The 19,090-nt window shown below is 36.7% G+C and overlaps 1 protein-coding gene across 1 annotated transcript in view; it reads left to right on the forward strand.

Annotated features, from left to right (window-relative positions):
- Positions 1 to 19,090, forward strand: part of SH2D4B (SH2 domain containing 4B) — a 70,815-nt gene that overhangs the window by 23,344 nt on the left and 28,381 nt on the right. The window contains exons 4-6 of the mRNA XM_026080448.1: positions 2,395 to 2,539; positions 11,134 to 11,341; positions 14,625 to 14,752. Coding sequence (XP_025936233.1) covers positions 2,395 to 2,539; positions 11,134 to 11,341; positions 14,625 to 14,752 — 481 coding nt within the window. The remainder of the gene's footprint in view (positions 1 to 2,394; positions 2,540 to 11,133; positions 11,342 to 14,624; positions 14,753 to 19,090) is intronic.

Raw genomic sequence — 19,090 nt, forward strand, 5'->3', positions numbered from 1 at the left:
GTGTAAAATTAGGAATGTGAGTTTCTTTTTGCAGGTTTATCATCAGGAAAACTCAGTGCTGAAACAGGAAATTTTGCAACCCTATCTGTAAACAGTAATTATGGTTAAATTTCTATCAGTTCATAATAAAGCTATGTCTTGCTTGGAATTACTCTGGAAATTTTGTGAATGCAGATGGCAAATGTGTGTGGTGTTCCTGTCTGTCTTCATGTTCCATAATCACACTGCTTAAGGTTTTTTCCACAATACAGACAATTTTTGCCTGTAGGTGAATGCCAACATGGCACAGCAGAGCCTCAGATATGTCCAGATTGAGAATAATCCAAAGGCCACATCACAAAATATATCACCCTGCCTTTCTCTCACTTGCTTTAAAATTTCTCATCTGAATCTATGTAAATAAAATATTTTGTATTCTTCTTGAGCCTGATTCTGCATTGCTTTCCAACATTAATAACACTATTGAAGGGTACAAAGCAGAGCTAAAGTATTGCCAGATCAAAATTATAGCAGTTTATAGTCAGCTAGTAATTGTGTAGATTAGAAAACATGACTGAATGTAATGGAAGGTAGGTCCTGAGAATCGTTACATGATTAGCTACTGATATTTTAAATGCATCATAAGAAAAACTTGGCAGGTTTTACCATATGATTTGTTGTGGATCTCCTGAACCTGCAGACTGAGTTTTAGAAAATACCAAATACTAGAAGTCAGTCCCATTTTTAAAACCGCTCCAGTCATTTGCAGTACTTAATAAAATAGACTGTGTATTGCTTTGGTAATTCTGTCAATCCTGCTGTGATGGAAATTACAAAGATGTCTAGTAAGTTACATTTATTTTCAAATTTATAAAGTATTCCCTTCCAAAAGTTCAGAGTGCATGAATATGATATAATAAAAAGGAAGCTAAATATGTCTAATTCCCATTTGAAAGAAGGAGTAATCTTATCTGAAAATAATTTTCAGTCTTTACCTTACACCACATTTTAAGAAAAAAAATTACTTGTGCAAAGTCTGTAGTTAAGAATCATTTATTTGCTCAAATATTAGCTCAGCTGATTGATAGGACATGTTGGTACATTTGAGCAAATTGTTTTCCAATTTAGTCAGGGTTTTTTCTCTGTGCTGAGCTAATGCTGGTCCCACTGCAATGAAACATTAAAATCCCTTCCAAAAGGAGAAAAGTTAGGACAGTGCAAAGATCTTTTGAAATCCCACCTTTGGCCTTTAACAGACAAGAGCTATTTAAGGAAGACAAAAATATCTCCCACTAAACTGCTAATGCAAAAAGGAAAATGTCACCAGATTTTATTTGCCTGGATGTCAGTTGCTTGACCCTAGAAATTTGTTAGGATTAACATTTTACAACAGCTCACATCTACTATGGGCTTTGGTTACTTGTTAGTTTAGGTTAGATAACTAGGTTTGTAATTCAGGATAATTTTATTTGGCGACTTATGACAAAATTCATATGAAGTTTGTTATCCAAAAGGGTATAGTGGTAGTTTCATTATAAAAGGAATATAGTTATTAGTGAAATCTCTTTCATAAAAATGTTCGCACTGCAATACTCTTGAACATTGCATGGAATTCAGTTTTGTGGTCTTTTCAGTTAAACTGAACAATTAAATAAATTTGCTTCTCTCCTGCCTAAGGAAAATGGAAAATTTTAATAGAAAATCAGATATGAATTGCTATTCCTGCCCTAATCCAGCTCTTGTGTTATTGAAGGCCAGCTGTAGAGGCCATCTTTATCAGACTTCCATCTCCATTAAGGTTTTATCAGAGGGGAACTTTTTTGTTTGCTCTTTTGGCTATGTTTTGTAAAGTGATCAGTATGTACTGAAGGATCTGGCTTTTCTTCCAGAATGTAACGATCTTGATATTTGGAAAACATTATTCTCTTTGTTGGCTATGATGACACATGGGCGACAGTTGCTAAACTAAGAACACCAATAAAGCAGTTACTGAGTTCACAGAGCCTTTAGAAGATATGTGTAATATTTGAGTGAGAGCAGTATCTCCAGTGGGGAGCACACATGGGCTGAAAACAAGAGCACTGCTTACAGACTGTAGGGTAGCACCAGCTCTGGTACCACATAAATAAAATATATTTTCCTTATAAACTTCAGGTCTTAGATACTTATGTGTCCCTTATCCTCTGATATCTGTGCATCTCACAACATGTGGAATACCTTCCTCAAAAATTCCTGAAGAGGTAGGGAACTTCTCTTCAGTCTATCTGTGACAGGTAAAAAACACAAAGCCAAAAGAGACAGTGATTTGTCCAAGGTCACATAGCTGCTCTATGAGGGAAAACAGCTAAAGCAATGTCCTAACCTTTGGCCCATTCTTCCACTTTAGTTACCTCTGTTTTACTTCATTTTGCTTAGAAAAGAGAGGAAGAGGAAAGACAAAAAGGTGAAGAGCAAATACGGCAGCAGGAGGAAATCCGAGCAAGAGAGTTGTATTTGAGCCTCAAGCAAGCTCAGCAGCATAGTCAACACAGTGACGATGACCAGGAGTGGGAAGAACAGTGTAAGTAAAATTACCTCCACAGTATTGACATATTTTGAAAAGCAAATAAAAGGAGACCTATAGAGTGGAAAGGGGTGTTGGCACAAATGTCTTCTACCCAGAACAGTGAAAAATGATATATTATTTTGCAGGAAATTACTAGTTTGCTCATACAACTGGAAGTTGCTGTAAGTTTACCAATTTTACTTTCTTTTCTGAATAAGAATCTATGCTGATGCCTTAGAAGATTTTCCATGTACCAGTGATAGTGACTGAGTTTATTACTTTTTGTCTAATTTAAGTTGTTAGGTTTTGGCTTAGCAATAATAATTTTGGACACACTTGTTTGGACAGCTTGTCCTTAGCTATCTCTGAAGAGGTAAAATCTGTCTTTATCTGTATTTTAATTACCTCTATATGGTGATGTGACCAAGCTATAATATCACTACTCAGATAAACTCCCTTCATTTCAAAGGATTACTTAGACTGTTGCCCTGAAAAAGTCTTTATAATGATACTCTCTGTGCAGGTTCTGTTCCTTTTTAGCCACCCTGAAATTCTGTATTAATATCACTATTGTGATTAATTTAAAAATACATTAGTCATCTTCCAAAGCACATAAGGAGCACAAAAATATATGTGTGTGTGTATATATATATATATATATATATATATATATATACACACATACACACACACACACACACACACATACATACTGCAGATAAGTAAGGGTCCACCTACCTTATTAGTAAATAAGGTTTACGTAGGTTACTGTATAAAATGCGAGTCTACTCCATCTGGAGTCTACTGTATAGTTGACTTTAAAGGTATGAAATTTCTGTTAGGAAAAAGAATTGTGCAGTTTTGCTGAGAGAAGAGTATGTTTTATATACCTCATCTATATTGATTTGATTACTCTGCAGAAAAAGGAAATATAATGTTTGGAAAGCTTTAGCTCATGTGGGGATATTGTGTTAATTATATATAACAGAGGTTAATCAACTAACACTAAAAATGGAGTTTTAGGGAGCTGACATTAGTACCTGTGTTGCATGAGATACCTCATGAAGCAGGAAAAAATCTTGCTGTAGTGTTGCTTCTTTCCTGACAGAAGTAGAAGAAATGCATCAGGATATGTGATGAGTTTATTTTATAGCTTTAGTCATCACTTCAGGAGTTCCTGAAGACTAATTACTGAAGTCCTATTACCTGCCATTGATGTGGTAGTGAATCATTCAGTACAAAATGAATTATATCTGTATAAGATACACTGTGGCCGTTTCACAAGCTGATAGCAGGCTACACACATTTTTGATCAATAAAGCCTCTGTATATTACATTGTCAGTAAAGGGAAGGTAATTATTCCCTGGAGAATTATCTAAATCCAGGTGTACCTGTTTATTCTGAAAGAAAAAGTGTAGATTTCTGTAGTTCAGATGTTTAAAAGCAGAGTGGGTTGAGGGAAAAAATAGCCATTTAGTTTTATAGAAAATGAGGCTTTGTCAATTAACATCAGCTGGCAACCTGACACAGAGGATTGTATGATGTACTTTAGCATTTTTCAGATGGTAGCTAAAGAAAGAAAATGCATTTGTAACTATGATATAAAAAAAATCCGCCCTATCTTTATACAGAAATCGGTAACAAATTCCATAAACTTTACTAAAAATACCATAAACAGCTGTCATTTTCATACTTTAGCAATTATTTTTCTTTCACACGTTGAAGAGGTAACTGAGGTTTTAAAACTGTTTTCTCAGTTTTTTCAAGGAGTGCTGGTTGTAAAGGACAGATAAGAGAAATGCAGTAGCAGTATTGTGGGAGGAGTCAGAGAGAAAAGCAACAAGATATGAAAGGTTTTGACCATGATTTCTGCAATGGCATTCTTGGTCTGTCAAAACACTTTCAACTATATCATCTGCTGACAGGTATCATCTACAACCATTAATTTTTCTTGTGTACACATTTTTTGGACGACTTTGTGCTCTTTGAAGGAATTCTAAGCCACGGCCTCATGTTCTGTCAGCCACAGTCTGTGTGCTTCACTGCCTATAGACATGTCTGCTTGTCGTCAAAAGGGTGACTGGCTGGCACTCATGTAATTCTGAGCTATCTAGCCGGGGCACTATTAATAGTGCTGCTGTGGCAAAACAAGCTCAGCACTTTCTAGCTGGCTGAGACACGGCTGGGTTTTGCAGCCTGCTGTAAGTTCTGTGCTGTCAGGGTTTATGCTGTTATCAGTAATTGATTTAGCATTAAACTATCTGCAGACTAATAGCTAGAGTGTATCACATCCTTGCTCTTGTGCTCATCTCAGTGTCTCAATTTATCCCAGTTGGTCTGAGGGCTTAGAGTGGTTTTCCGTTAGTAAATGGGTGTGACAGTTTAAGATATGAAGATGAAGCGTTTCATGCCTTAGCTCAGACCAGTTCCTGCACCGGTTTAGACTATGCCATCAGACTTCGCACTGAACTTCTTGAGCCATGTTCACAGCTTCCTCAGTATCCTTAAGTTAGCTGAACAAGCCAGAACCGCCAGCAGACAGGCAATAATGAATACCTGGAAGTGGGAACATCTTAAACTGCTATGAAGTGAACGAGGATCTTAGGTTCACCAGACTTTTCACTTTTGAATTCAGTTCCAGATGGTTATTTTTTTCTCCTTTTTAAGGCAGTCTTTTCATTTTGTCTTCAAATATTCCTTTGGAACGCTGAGAGGAAGTTTAGTCAAGATAGGCAGAGCTGTCAATTCATCATTTTTTCCAAGCAGTAAATAGATGCATGAATACATAAGAGAGGTACAAGCAGATGTAATATTAACATCTTTGTCTCTACACACCTGCGATGAAAACCATATTGCACATTAGGAACAAGGCCAGGCTCCTTTGTGTCTTACCTCCTTGAAGTCAGCCCTTCATATTCAACAGTGCTGGGGTCAGTACTGAAGAGGAACAGCAGTGCTGGAGTAGCTATTGTGGAGAGCAAATGTGGCAATGATATTGATGACACTACTAATTTATTTAGTAGATGGAATTTAGAATGTGATGAGGGTTCATCTCTCCTCATCACGTTATCCCTCAGCTGTTTATTGCCAAGGCAATAAGCAGAGCGTTGCTAATATTAGTTTGTGTTGTTCAGTTCAGTTTGCTTCTGCGGCTTGCCTGATTGTGCCAAATAACAATAAAAGCCCTTAGAACTGCTGTGTTAATTGAAATACACAATTTTAGTGCTTTTTAATATACTGAATGACAAACATGGAATAACTTGAGTAATCAGTACTACAAGGAAAAAATTGATGCTGGAAGAGTAATTATACACTTAGATTTCACATACTGGATATATGATAGGGTGTTTTAGAGGGCAGTTATGAGTTAATATGTGGAGCAAGTATATTTGTTGGCAAATGAGAAGATGAACAGTGGAAAAGATTGATTCAAAAAGTCCACTGTTCAAAGCTCTTATTCTGTGAAACTGAGAAGTGAGAGCTAAGGCTAAACTTGGACAGAGGAGGGCATATATTTTGCTTAGTTTTGGACCTTTCTACAAGTTGTTCCATTTTGCAGGTTTCTAGAGCATTCAGTAAACAATACCAAATGCCACAGTGTCTACGTGTGACCTCCCTCCTTTGTATGAGAGCAGAAGAGGGATTTGCAAAACCTAAGGGGAAAAACTGTAGCATAGCTATTCATCTGTTTGAATATTGCAAAAGGCATTTTGTTAGTACACTCACAAATCCCTGCAAACTGTATCAAGCAGTGAAGTGCTCAGATACCATCTGATCAGCTGTACTCATCTCCAGACAGTCTTCATTCCAGTAAAAATATAAACAGAGTTGAGTGACTTGCTCTATTCTTGCATGTTTTCTTAAGCACCCATTTTTGGTCTCTGTTGGAGGTAGGATGCCAGGCTGACCTGTTATAGCTTCTCTTATATTATATTTATATTCTACTACAGCTGTGCCTATGAATTTGTTTTTGTCTGAATTTCAGAGGATTTACATTCTTTTGGTACTTGCCTTCCACGGAAATTCAAGTGAGTGAGTTTACTGGCAGGAGCATTTGATGAAATACTGAAATTTAAAGTGAATAGTCCCCAGTTCAGCTATGCATTAAATAAGGAAATGCTCAACCTTAAGTATGTGCTCATTGACTTCAGTGGATCTCAGAGTGCTTTGTTGAATAGGGATGGGATTATTCAGATGCTTTCAGATAAGAAGATTGCTGAACAGGAGCCATATTGCAGAATATCTGTGGGAAGTTATTTTCCAATTAGGGAATAGAAAAACACCATGTGATTTGTATGTGCACTCAAAAAATTTGAAGATTGAATTTTATCTATTAAGTAGTCATTTTGAATTGCTCATAAATAAGCTTCAGATCAAGAATTATTAACAAGGGTAAAGCTGAAGCAAAATCATTTAAAATTGAGGACATATATTCATGGGGCATGGGTTTTTTTCTGCATCCACCCAGCTCTGACCGTAACACTCAGCTCTTCAAAAGCACAAAATAGGTTATAAAAAATGGACAGCTCCTAATCTTTCACAAATGATGTGACTCATTCAAGTTCAGTCCCAGCACAGCATGATTTAATCCACATCTGTGTCAAATGATTTGGTATTAGACCCCTGCCAGGACTGCAAATAGAGATTTCCCAATCCTAAATGGAAATATAGAAGGCAAACTTGCACTTTCACTCAAAAGATAGAAGTAGATATAGAAAAAATAGTAGAGCCTCATAAACTGTCCAGGATAAACAAACAAACTCAAATTAAGACATGTAGGATCAGAACAGCTATTGCATACACAAGCTTTGTAGTTTCTTCTGTGTTGTTAAGAGTACGTTCACATTTTAGGTCTTGTAGACATATCGAAGCTAGCTTAAAACTAGTCATCTCTAGTAATGATAACAGTATGATCATGACAGCACAGGACTCAGTCTGGATGCTTTTACCAGCTTTCCAGGAGGATTTTCCAACCCATTTTTAGGCCTGCTCTAATGTAGCTACAATCTTATTGGTACCTAACTGATAAAAATAAAATTAGGCCAGGCATTTCTACCCGAGTTACAGTGCCTTCGGGCAGAAATGTGCTTAACTGTACCAGAGCTAAAGTAGGATGTACCTGCTTGGTATGACCATATTTGAAGAAAAGACTGGTCATGAATATGGATTCATGAAAAGGGGCTGAACTGTGAATTTCCTATGTGAGCTTAGTAAATCAATGAAATTCCTCATTTCTAAGTCTTGACAGTCTTTTATCTTCCTTTTGCATTAGGACAGAATGTCAAGATAATATAAAGTATTATTTATAGTAATTCTTGGTGCTAGATAGATGGACCTATGGTAATGATTCATATATTTTAAGGACAGCAATAATATTCAGTTATCTAATCTCCCTACTGGTAGCATTGACTAAAATTTGATGCTTTGCACAGGGGTTGTGCCAGAAATACACTTCCTGTAAAATAGGGTATCTTCTGGCAGCCAGTCAAGAAAAATAATCTGTTCCTACTTCAAATAGTACTAGAAGCCCTAACTACTACTGCTTTCCTATTGTGAGAAAGGCTACAATATATCCTGAAATATAACAGTAAGTGCAGAATTAGTGATTTATTTGGTCTTAGAATATTTGTGCTAGACTTGATCCAAACATAAAGGTCTTCTTTCTAGAGAAATGGCTCAGAGTCTGAGAGAGAAAAGTAAGTATTCACTAAATTCCCTTGTAAGAAAAAACTGCTAGAGAAATATCTCCCAATTTACTTTTAGAGTTCAACGAGCGGCTGTCTCAATACCTATGAATGTGTGTGAGGTGCAGGTATAGGAGACTGTCCACATGACACCCATCATCTTGCCTGGAGTGCAATGGAAAACTTTTTGTAAATTCTTGACAGCAACGACCGGGTGAATCTTTATCCGCAATACTACTTCCAGTCACCAAACCCAGTTATTGATGTCGGGGACTTTGATTTGTTACCTCATATGAAATCCTTCAACCAGAGAGGTTTGAAAGAGAGTCAGCTTGGGATACCGTGGCAACACTGATCCACAGTGTGAGCAATACTAGGCATCTCCTAAAGACAGAAGAATGTAAGGAAAGAGAGAGGTTTCTGGCAATAACTATAAGGAGTGGCAAAGGCCCCCTATTAATCGAAAACTAGATTGAGAGACCCTATATATCCCTATGGTCAATGATGTGATTCTTCAGTCACTTCAGTTAAAGAATTTTAATAAAAATTCTTCATAACATGAAAGAAATAAATGTATGCGTATACACATATGTATATGCATATCTAAGGCATGCAGCCTTTCCTAGCCCTACATACACACATGTACATATATATATATAAATATGTGTGTGTGTATATATATATATGTAGGGATAAGGAAAGCTGTATGTCATAGATCCTTTCAAAAATTTTCTGAATACTAATATTTGACAGTTCCAAACTATACTACCCCTCCCCCCCATTATTTTGTGATACATATAGCAACTCTAATGTTAACAGAAATATTCAAATTTGATACCGGTTGGGAAAACATATAGATTTATTAGCTAACAAAAAGACAGTAGGTATGTGTGTCTGTAAGGGTATCCATTGCTGAGAAAAGTTGGGCATGAGGACATCTTTCCTGTTTTCTTACCAGTAAGGCTGTACATCAGGAGAAAAGAATCGCAGAGCGCCCCAGGCCGGCGGTCTGTCCTGGGTCTGCGGAGCCGGACTGAGGCAAACAAAGACCGGTGTCTGTCTGTCTGTCTCACCCAGCTGCAGGGCTCATCTTCCTTGCTGTCTCTAGCATTGCTGCAAACAGAAAGTCCGTATTGAGAGCAGTTATTATTGAATGGCTTTTCATTCGCAAAGGGTAGATCAGGGACATCTTGTAAGTAATACTCTTGACCCATCGAAGTAACATATTTGGATGAGATAATCTACCTCTAAAAATAATGACCTCTGAGACAAACAGTGTTTCTCAGTTTTCTCATGCATTTAGCATGCTTGTTATTGGATTTAGCTAAAACTGCAGGGTAAATGTTTAGTAAGTGGAACTGAAATTCTACCACTTGTATATATTAGAAACATCTATGACTCATTTATTCCAATATCCTGATTGGTTTTTAGTCCTGTATACCTTCCTACCTGTAACATTACTATGTATCTCCAGACTTCAAGGGCTTTCCTCATTCCCTCACTTGCCTAGAGCATTTTATTTTGTTTCGTTTTGTTTTAAGCTCTGTTATTTCTTGATTCCATTAAACCTTTCCATAATTTGGATAAATCCATTTATGCTTTTGCTTGCTTTAACTCAGGAGGGTAAACCAGAGGCATGCAAACAGCCTAATGAAATGTAGCTGTCTGGTATTATATCATGCATTTCTACTCACAGGTACAATCACAGTAGAAGGAGAAATAGTGTGTGCGCAGTATGAATTGGATATGATCTGAGCCAGGATAGTCTTGGCAGGATTGATAATTGCTACTGGAGGCAATAGCTTGTTTCTTTAATATTTGCTTCACTGGATGTTAAAGGTTTGTTTTGCACTGGAATAATTTGCCTGCCTGAAGTTGTTTATGTCTCAAAAAATCATCAAAATGGGGCTTGAGGCACCAGAAAAGAGCTGATAGATGACAAATATTTGCAGCACAATTCTTGGTGCATTTAAGTTATAACATTTTGAAGTCAGGATTTTTAGTACATTAGTTTTCAAATGAAGAAGCTTTAGTGAAAGATGCCTGACCCATGGTGGCCAAAGTAGCAGTCTCATTATTTTGGGTTATGGAAATTAGGTTTGATTTACTTATGCAAATCTGTGGTCAGTGCCAATGATGAGTGTGTATTAAATCTTCCAGTACAGATTCTGGTTCTTTATATCCAATTTTGGAGACTCACATGTAGTACAACCCCATCCATAACACCAGCTTGCCCTTTCTAATGGCTGTTCATTTGTCTATCGTTACTGAACCCTTTTTTAGATAATTTTCAAAATGGAGTCTTTTGTGACTTTATTTTAAATACTCTAGCACAGATAGTACCTGCCCTTACCAAAAAAAAAAAAAAAAAAAAATTAACAACCAAAACCACAACCTAAATGTTAGTTTTTGTAACTATATATTTTGGAAATAGCTCCTGCAATTCTAGTTATATGCATAGTTGCAATGAATTCTGCTAAGCACAGGCTTAAAATTAAGCAACAGTTCATATTCTCTTCTAAAACATAAAACTTGGTGCACCTCCAGTGGAAAAGATGTCCTGAAGCAAAATTTCTCTTAATAGAGCCAAAGCAAGTGTCAGATCTAATTGCAATATGTAGGGGCTCAGTGCTGTTTACTTATCTATATTACATCCAGTCTCTGTTATTGCCAGTACTGATCAGACCGTTGATAGTTCAAGTCTGGTTTGCTTTTTCTAGTGCTAGGCCTGTATATGAAGCACCAGGGAAGTTATCCAGTTCTCCATCTCTTTGATGGTGCACTATAGTTTGAATGTTCTTAATATCAAGTAATAGAGGGAACGAAGATAATGAATTGTTCTGCAAGGAAAGGGGTAAACAGCCATCTGCATTTCTAAAGTCTCCTCTTCTCCCCTGCCCTCCCTTCCCCTTCATTCCCCTCAGTGCGCCGCTCCAAAGCTGCAGATGAGGAAAGGAGCCACAAAGCACGCAGGGCCCGGGACGAATACCGGCGACAATCCTTGCGAGCCATCCAGAAAGGAAGAGTGGCTGGTCTGAGTAATTTGTTCAAGGGGACGAGTCTGAATAATGATCAGGAGACGAAACTGAATGACAGTCCAAGCCCTTTGCTGTCTCTCACTGCTCCATCCAGGTTGGTTTGTTACAAGTGTGACTTGGAAATACAGTTTTCTATTGAATTGCTCTCACTCCAGTCCTCACCATTTCAACAAGTTGTTCTTCAGTTGTTGCAAATTCTCAGTCTTGGTCTTTGACTATGACCAGAATGTGAATGTTTAAAAAACAAACAAACAAACAAAAAAAAACAGATTGAATGCTTAATGTAAACCAGATTGAATGCTTAATGTAAACCAAATGCCATTTATTTTTCAGATAAATTTCTTAGAGGTCACACAAAGAGATATGAGTCCTTAAAAAGTCAGTCATTAGCAAGGCTGTGATATGGAGAAAGTGAAAGGGACAAAGTCTTAGGCAAGTCTTAACCCTCAAGCCTAAAACTAGCTGCTGCTTAACTGCTCATTGAAACATTTTACAGAGAGCTGTCAAACTCCTAAGTCTCGAGGGCTTTTTGAGTTTTCTTCAGGCAAAATCAAGTGTCTTTGGTATTTTTTGTCTACTGATCTTTCATCAGACTATGTAGGGAGCCCCATGGATTCCAGAGGAGTAAAAAAATCCAACCTGGCAAATGGGGTGCTACAAAGTTAATCAGTCACTCTTTCTGGGTTTTCCTGGTTACATCTCATACCATTAATTTGGCTTCATGTGGTGTTAAAGGCAGTGTGAACACTGTCAGGGTGGTACCATTAAATATTAAAAAAAATCCCAACAACAAATATCTGTGCTCAGAAATTAAAGAGTCCCTTTACATCAAGTTTGTTTTCCTTTTCTTTACCAGTCAGTGGAGCACCAGGGAGAGTCAGTCCCTTCATGTTTGGAAGTGTGTTCTGGGGCCAAAGCTCCCAGTTTGAGGAGGAATCAAAATTTCATTCTCTGAAAGACAGCAGGATCTTGAAAGGATCTTACCACCAAATCACTTGTCAAAGGAATGTTCTCATTATTTTTCCAAGCTACTTAAATCAAAGCTGTCTTTGAAATAAAGTAATAAAAACAATAATAAAGGTGGCAAATTTTGAAAAAAGAAGTTCCATAACTTCAACCTAAGGTTCTGAGCTTCTGAAATGACATTATTTACTATAGAATTTGGTAGTGCTAAATGTGAATGTTTTCAAAAAAGGGCTGAAAAAAGCTGAAGTATGTTCTGATCATTACCCAGCTCACATTCAGAACTGCTTATGTTTCCAAGTTATGTCTTTGGTTAAAATAGGTGCTATTTATTTTTCTTATCTCTTAAGGCTTCTCTTTGTCAATGAGCATGACTTGATTATCACAGAATCAAGAAGAATGGAAGTAACTTAAAATTTATACTCTGATAGTGCATATATGTAAATGTATGTAATTCAATTTCTCCCACTTAAAACTGGTTTGGTGAGGCAAGAGAAGATATGTATCTAAAATTTTACGTTGCCAGTGGCCTGGGAAGTCAAGGAGGAGATGTACAGTATGTGGTTATTTGCCACTAGCATGAGACAGATCTTTAGCCTCTTAGAACAAGGGGTTTGGGGTTCAGCATAACACTTCTATATAGCTTAAAAACCTTCCATTCCTTCCTTCCTTCCTTCTTCATCTTCCTTATTTTGCTGATTGTTCGCCTACTGATGCTTCTCTGTTTGGCCTGCTTATTTGTTTTATTTCCTTTTGCTCACTGTGTTTTTTTGTCTTTACTTCTGTGTTTGTATTTCTGTCCTGCTGCTCTTACTGGACTTGCTTGTCTACCATAGCTCTATAGGAACTGACTGAGAGTAATTCTTAGATTTAGCCTAGGACAGAAAAAATGGTGGTTTTGACAAGTCTTCCAAAATCAAAGAGAATTAGAGAGAAAAATGAGCTGAGAAATGAGAATGGACTGTAGGGCCCTAGCACTCAAAGGGTTACTTGTTTCTTTATTGAGGAAAAATCTTCAAAAACATAAATAACAAAATACGTATATAGCATGCTTTTCTATGTGCATCTATAGCTAAATCCTTTCTTTCTCCCCTCACTCATCTTTGTATCTTCAGATTTTATGATAAATATAGGTCATATCTACTCTGACATAGATGTGCAATTTAGCAATAATTTAGACTTGTTATATAACTTTATATTATATTGACTGAGATCGTCATTACTTGATATCAACAGAATCAATCACTAATTTTAGTAATAGTAAGACAGAAGCTGAAAGGAGGACTCATTTGCATGTCGCCAGGAAGACAGCTTCTATCTTTTTACTTTTATTCATTTCTAAAGACAAGCTTGCTGTCATTAACTGCAGAATATTGATAGGTTTTGAGGGTTCTTGATTATCTGGGAAATCAGTTTAGTGCCATTTAGTTCCTTATGAGCTGACATTTAAATTTTAGTTTTAGTTCGGTGTTATATTGTCTGGGAATATGCAACATTGAATGGCAGCTCCATGGCAGGTGGAGTAGGAAAGCGAGAAATACATAGCCAGCTATTCTGCTGGGCACTGTGAAGAATGTGTGTGTCTCATCAAATGAAAGTGGAATTGTAGCACAAGTAGACATACCACGCTAGCCTTCGTCTACTTCATCTGAAGAACAGCAGTGAAGATTTGGTAATTTGGCCTAACAACCTGAGTCCCCAGAAACCCATGGGATCTTAAACTGTACAGAAATCCATTCTAAAACCTCCCTTTTACGACTGTTATCAGTGTAAATGAGCTTGTGTAAGCAAGAAGCATTGTTAGCTGGGGTAGCTGGATGCATATTTTGCCTGCTGTGCCTCCTACTAGGTAAAAGAAACTAAAATGAATAGAAAGTAGTAGAAGCAGTAAGGGAGGCTCACAAATAGAGAATGCAAAAGCAGTATGAGACAGTTTAGACAAAACCCTCTATCATGTTCTGTGGTTTAGATACATATAGCTGATTCGAGTGCAGAATTCCTTGCCAGTGCAAAGGAGTATGCCCTAAGAAAAAATACACTTTGTTGGTCAGTTAGTAAATTGGAATAAAAATGAGGTGGAATAGGAAAGCTGACTGAAATGTCCATTGTGTATTTTGTGGTAAATTGTTTTTCAATTATAATTCTCTGCTTAAGAAAATATTTAATGTTCCGTTGCAAATGTAAAACCAAAATATTCTGGTTTTCATTCAAAAGAATGTTAAAAAATGTTTTTAAAGGTTAAAATTGTTCAATGAACTATACCGAACAGCTGTTACAATGAATATCCTTTATTTTGTAACTGTAAGTTTTGTAAATATATACAATATAGATTTATTTTTATACTGTCCCTTGATTTCATACACTGCTAATTCTCTATATGACTGTATTCTGTAATTATTTCCCTTTTAATATAGTAAAATTTGGGAGCGTCCTTCTAGACCCTTTTCCCGAGAAGTCATCATTCACTGGTTCAAAGAAGAACAGCTTCCTCGACGTGCTGGGTTTGAGAGGAACACCAACAGGGTTGCTCCATGGTTTCATGGTAATACTGATCTTTATTTTCTCATATAATAGAGCTGGGAGCAGACTTTCAGGAAGTTAAATCTTACTGACTTTCCTCACAGAAAGGAATGTCTATTGGGGTCGTGAGGTCTAGTGTCTCATAAAGCAACATTTTTGCATCATTTTTATTATTAGCATATGATTTTCCTATTTCTGATTAAGTAGTTTATTTTGTGACTCACATCACCAAAGTTTTACAGGAGTATTTTCACCAAAAATTTGCTTGCTGTAAAATAACAAGTCAGGCAGGAAGAATGTGACTAATATAGGGTGAAGAGCACTCCAAAATACCCTGGCAAATAGTAGAGTGATATGGGATATGGAGAACTGAAGTTCAAGTCTCTGCTTTACGTGATTTGCAAGAAGGACTTGAACTCATGTCTATTTAATCCCTGTTGCGCTTTCTAAACACTGGGGTTTTAAGGGTGGCTTTTTTTTTTCTTTCTCTTTTGAAAACAAAAATTTCTGAAAGATCTTGAATTTGTTTCAGAATGGCTTGGAAGCGTATGATTTTTAGCAGTTTTCATGGGATGGGAAAACCAGTTCCTCAGATCCATTAGCTACTGTCATATTTTCTGGAGTTCTTAGCATCTCAGGAGTTTTTGGTCTGTGTAGTATCTGCTATGCAGCTAAATCTTTGGTATCAAGTTCATAGGTAAGACGTCTCATTTTCATATGTGTTGGCAATGATCTTTATATTTGTTAAACATGAAGAAAAGAACTCTCGCTTAACAGCTGACATAATTTAGGGACTGAAAAGATTTTAAAGCTAAATCCCAATGTTCTTTCATTGCTGTTTTCAGTGAATTTGCTATTTCTTTGCTGCAAGTACTAATCTGGCCTTGAACCTGGCCTGATTCTCAACATATAAGATCAAGATGTGTGGAGATTCCAAACTGAACCAAGCAAGAAAGGTTTCTGACCAAGTTTAGTCTTTCATATATTTCAAATTTCTTTTTATGATCTACAAACTGTTATGTCTTAGAAGAAATCAGCAAGCTGCTATTTTCACTGGCTTAATTAGTCAAGGACACTGAAGTCAGTCATGAATAGCTTGTAAATGCTTTAATATTTCCATTTCTTACAAAAAATGACGCAGACAGAAAAGAAAAAAATTAGGTATTTGGTTTGATTTCTATTAGAGAGGTAAACTGATTAAATTTTCAGCTGTGGTCACTTCTCAAAAGTATTTTCAACCATACTCTATATGATCTTTGGAGGTGGTCCAATGACAAAAGTTTTCCCCACTCATATTTCTGGGAAGTTCACATCCGTATAAATTGACATCAGTAGTTAAGAGCATAATTCACACCTTAAATTAAAAAGGCATCTGGGCTTGAGCTAAAGTCTGTGCAGTCTTTTTGCTGACTTCAGTGGCTTTTGGATTTGTCCCTTAATCACTGCAAGAACTGTGGAATTCATTTTTTTCCTTAAGTTCATTAGATCAGTCTGTTCACATCTGAACATTTGTAAAAGTGAGCAAAGTACCTCCTTTGTCCTCCTTCCACTCAAGAAGGCTTACAAAGATAGTTAAGACAGTTTCTCTATACAAAGCTCAGTAGTTTTCTTTGCCAAGAGCCACAGAAACACTGCTTTGGTACCTATTTGCTGGTTCCAACTCAAGTCTGCTCAAGTTATCGTGCATACTTTTAGCTGGCTTAGCTGTCATGTGTAACGCTGGTCAGAGCCACCATCATCAAAGCTAAACATCAAGTTGTTACAGGTGCAGCAGTGAGTATTTTGTAGTAGTTAGAAATGCAGATAAATTCTGAAACAAAGACCCAAAATATTAGAAAACATCGATACTCTTTTTCAGCAAAAACTCTTCAGAGAATTGGCCTCCAGTTTGGAGAGAAAAAAAAAAAAAAAAGAAAAGAAAAAAGTGGTCTTGCCAAATTTTTACTCTGCTTTCTGTTAAAAGACTTACTGTGACTTTTATTGTATAGGCCTATTTGGGGATCTTCTATTTATTGTTGATTTGTACTGTGTTCAGAGAAGCAGGGCATTACATATGTTTTTTATGTATAAACAAAATTACAGCAGAACATATCTGACTTGAATAAGAAATGGGCAATACAAATGAAAGCCATTCCACAAAGTCCAGAATTATGGCTAACCACTTGAGACAAAGGGACAATAAAATAATCATCATTTGGATAAGTGGATGTTTCTGTGGAAGGAACTGCTGCATAGTATTTAATATTGTCTAGTATAATGATGACAGGTCTGTACAATCTCAGTCTCTCAAAACAGGTATAATCAGATCCATCACATCCTTGAACTTCTTCTGTATCTTATATCCTAGTTCTGGACTGTAAATAGGAAGATAATATTCTGCCTCGTGTTCAGGGCTCTTTGGATGCAATGTGCTAAGAGATCTGTTATAGCAGTACTGAAAAAGTGGATACTAAGTTATTACAGAATAACATATTTTTGCTGAAGTCAATAGATATTTGCTTGCTTACTCTGACTGATGAGTCCTTCAGCTTTTTAAACAAAATAAAGCATTAGCTTAGTCACTATCTTCAAATTCTGCTATAAATGCATGTTATTTTCTAACTAGCCAGAAATGAAGGTTTTCAGATAGATGTACTATCTTGGGATATGAGGTAATTGGTGCCTATAGGTTTTGTACAAAACCCAGCCATTTCTTTTATATATTGTAATAGTCACCTTATATTTGGATGAAGTATTCAATTCTTTGAATATGGAAAAAGAGGAAATTGGTCTAAATTTAGCTAAAGCTAAATTTTGGTCATTTTGATAAGCAGGAAATTAATAAGCAGATCCTGAATTCTTACCTGCTAATTGATGAATATGAGCAGATGATACAATGTTAGGATCCCTTTGTAAGTTAAAATTCAAGATATAGGAAACTTTTTTTATAAATCTAAATTCAGATCATGTTTTGCCAAGATCTTGAGTTGCTGATGCACTTTGAAAGACAGGAAGTGATTTAGTCTTCAGGATAGGAAGTCTGTCTCTCCAAAGGGTGAGAAAGGGAGACAGGCTGGTTATTTTGGCCAAGTTTTGCTTTGAACTGGAGTTTTCTTTTCAAACCTCTGTTCAAGCCATGCCAAGTAAAATGAAAGTAACTGGTCTTCCCCATATGTTGAAGAATTTTGCCAAACTCTATCACAGACATCAGCAAACAACCATAGTTTTCAGATTACTGCAGACATATGGCATTGGGAATAGAATTCCTTTTGGCAATGAAAATATAGACCTAGTCTTTCCTTAAGTCTCTTTCTGTGCTATAACAAAGGATGCTGGAGGCCAAAACAGGTGATAGTATTTCCATTTGTTTGCTCTGTTTTCCTTTGTCCTTTAACCTTTCTCTTTTGCTTGAAATCTGCTTTAACATGTAGTGTTTTTTTTTTCCATTCCCACTGGTTTGTAAGCTGTTACTTTGAAAGAAACTTCAGATATGTCAGACCTTCCACTCTCATGTAATTGTGTTCTGCATTTGGTTATTTTCCATTCAGAATGTAGGAGAGTGTCAATGTTTGCACAGGAGATCTGAACTGTAAATATTTTCCCAGGCTTAGTTAAGACTAAAATTTTATGATTGTTGATGTTATTTATCCACATGATATCAATGGAATCTCTCAGATATATAGTAAGAATAATACTATATGACAAAATGAGGAATTTATGCATTGGCTCTCTGCATGGTGGTTCTATGCATATTTGCTAAGCGTTTGCTGTAACACTATCACATCTCTACTTGCCTTCTGGTTGAAAGGAGAGTCCAGACGCTGACATCACAGATACAGAAACATGAAATAGTTGCCCTAAAGGTTGTACCTTTAAAATATAATTGCAGTAGTGCAGTTCCTACTGAGAACTACTTTATTAGAGAAAGTCAGGGTGGCAGTGCAGCTAAGGGAGTGCCAAGCTGTGAGGGAGCTGATCAGAGCAAATTGAAAGGTGGACTGAAAAATGCTGAGAAGCAGAAGCTGAGTGAGCTCTGAGGCCAGGGGAGCCAGGGAAGAAAATTTTCAGTTCAGCAGTATCATGTTGCAAATGTTTGGAGACCAAGGTTTTATTTCCAATAGCTAATACTGTTTTCAAGAAGAAACTTTTTTTTCAGGAAGAAACTCTGGCAGACTTAAATGGTGAGAATGGTTCTACAAAGCAGATGCTGTCAATACAGGATTTAAGATTTAATATTCCCCAAAGTCTACTATCTTTGAGCCCTTGAGTCTTCTGTCTTTGAGTTTGCCAACAGCAACAACACTGGGCATATGGGTATAGCTGAACTGTAGGAGATGCAGCTTGTAAAATATAGCTTGTATGCAGTATTTGCTGAGGGAAG

The sequence above is a fragment of the Apteryx rowi genome, unplaced genomic scaffold (assembly GCF_003343035.1).
Source record: "Apteryx rowi isolate R43461 unplaced genomic scaffold, aptRow1 scaffold_52, whole genome shotgun sequence".
NCBI classification, from domain to species: Eukaryota; Metazoa; Chordata; class Aves; order Apterygiformes; family Apterygidae; genus Apteryx; species Apteryx rowi.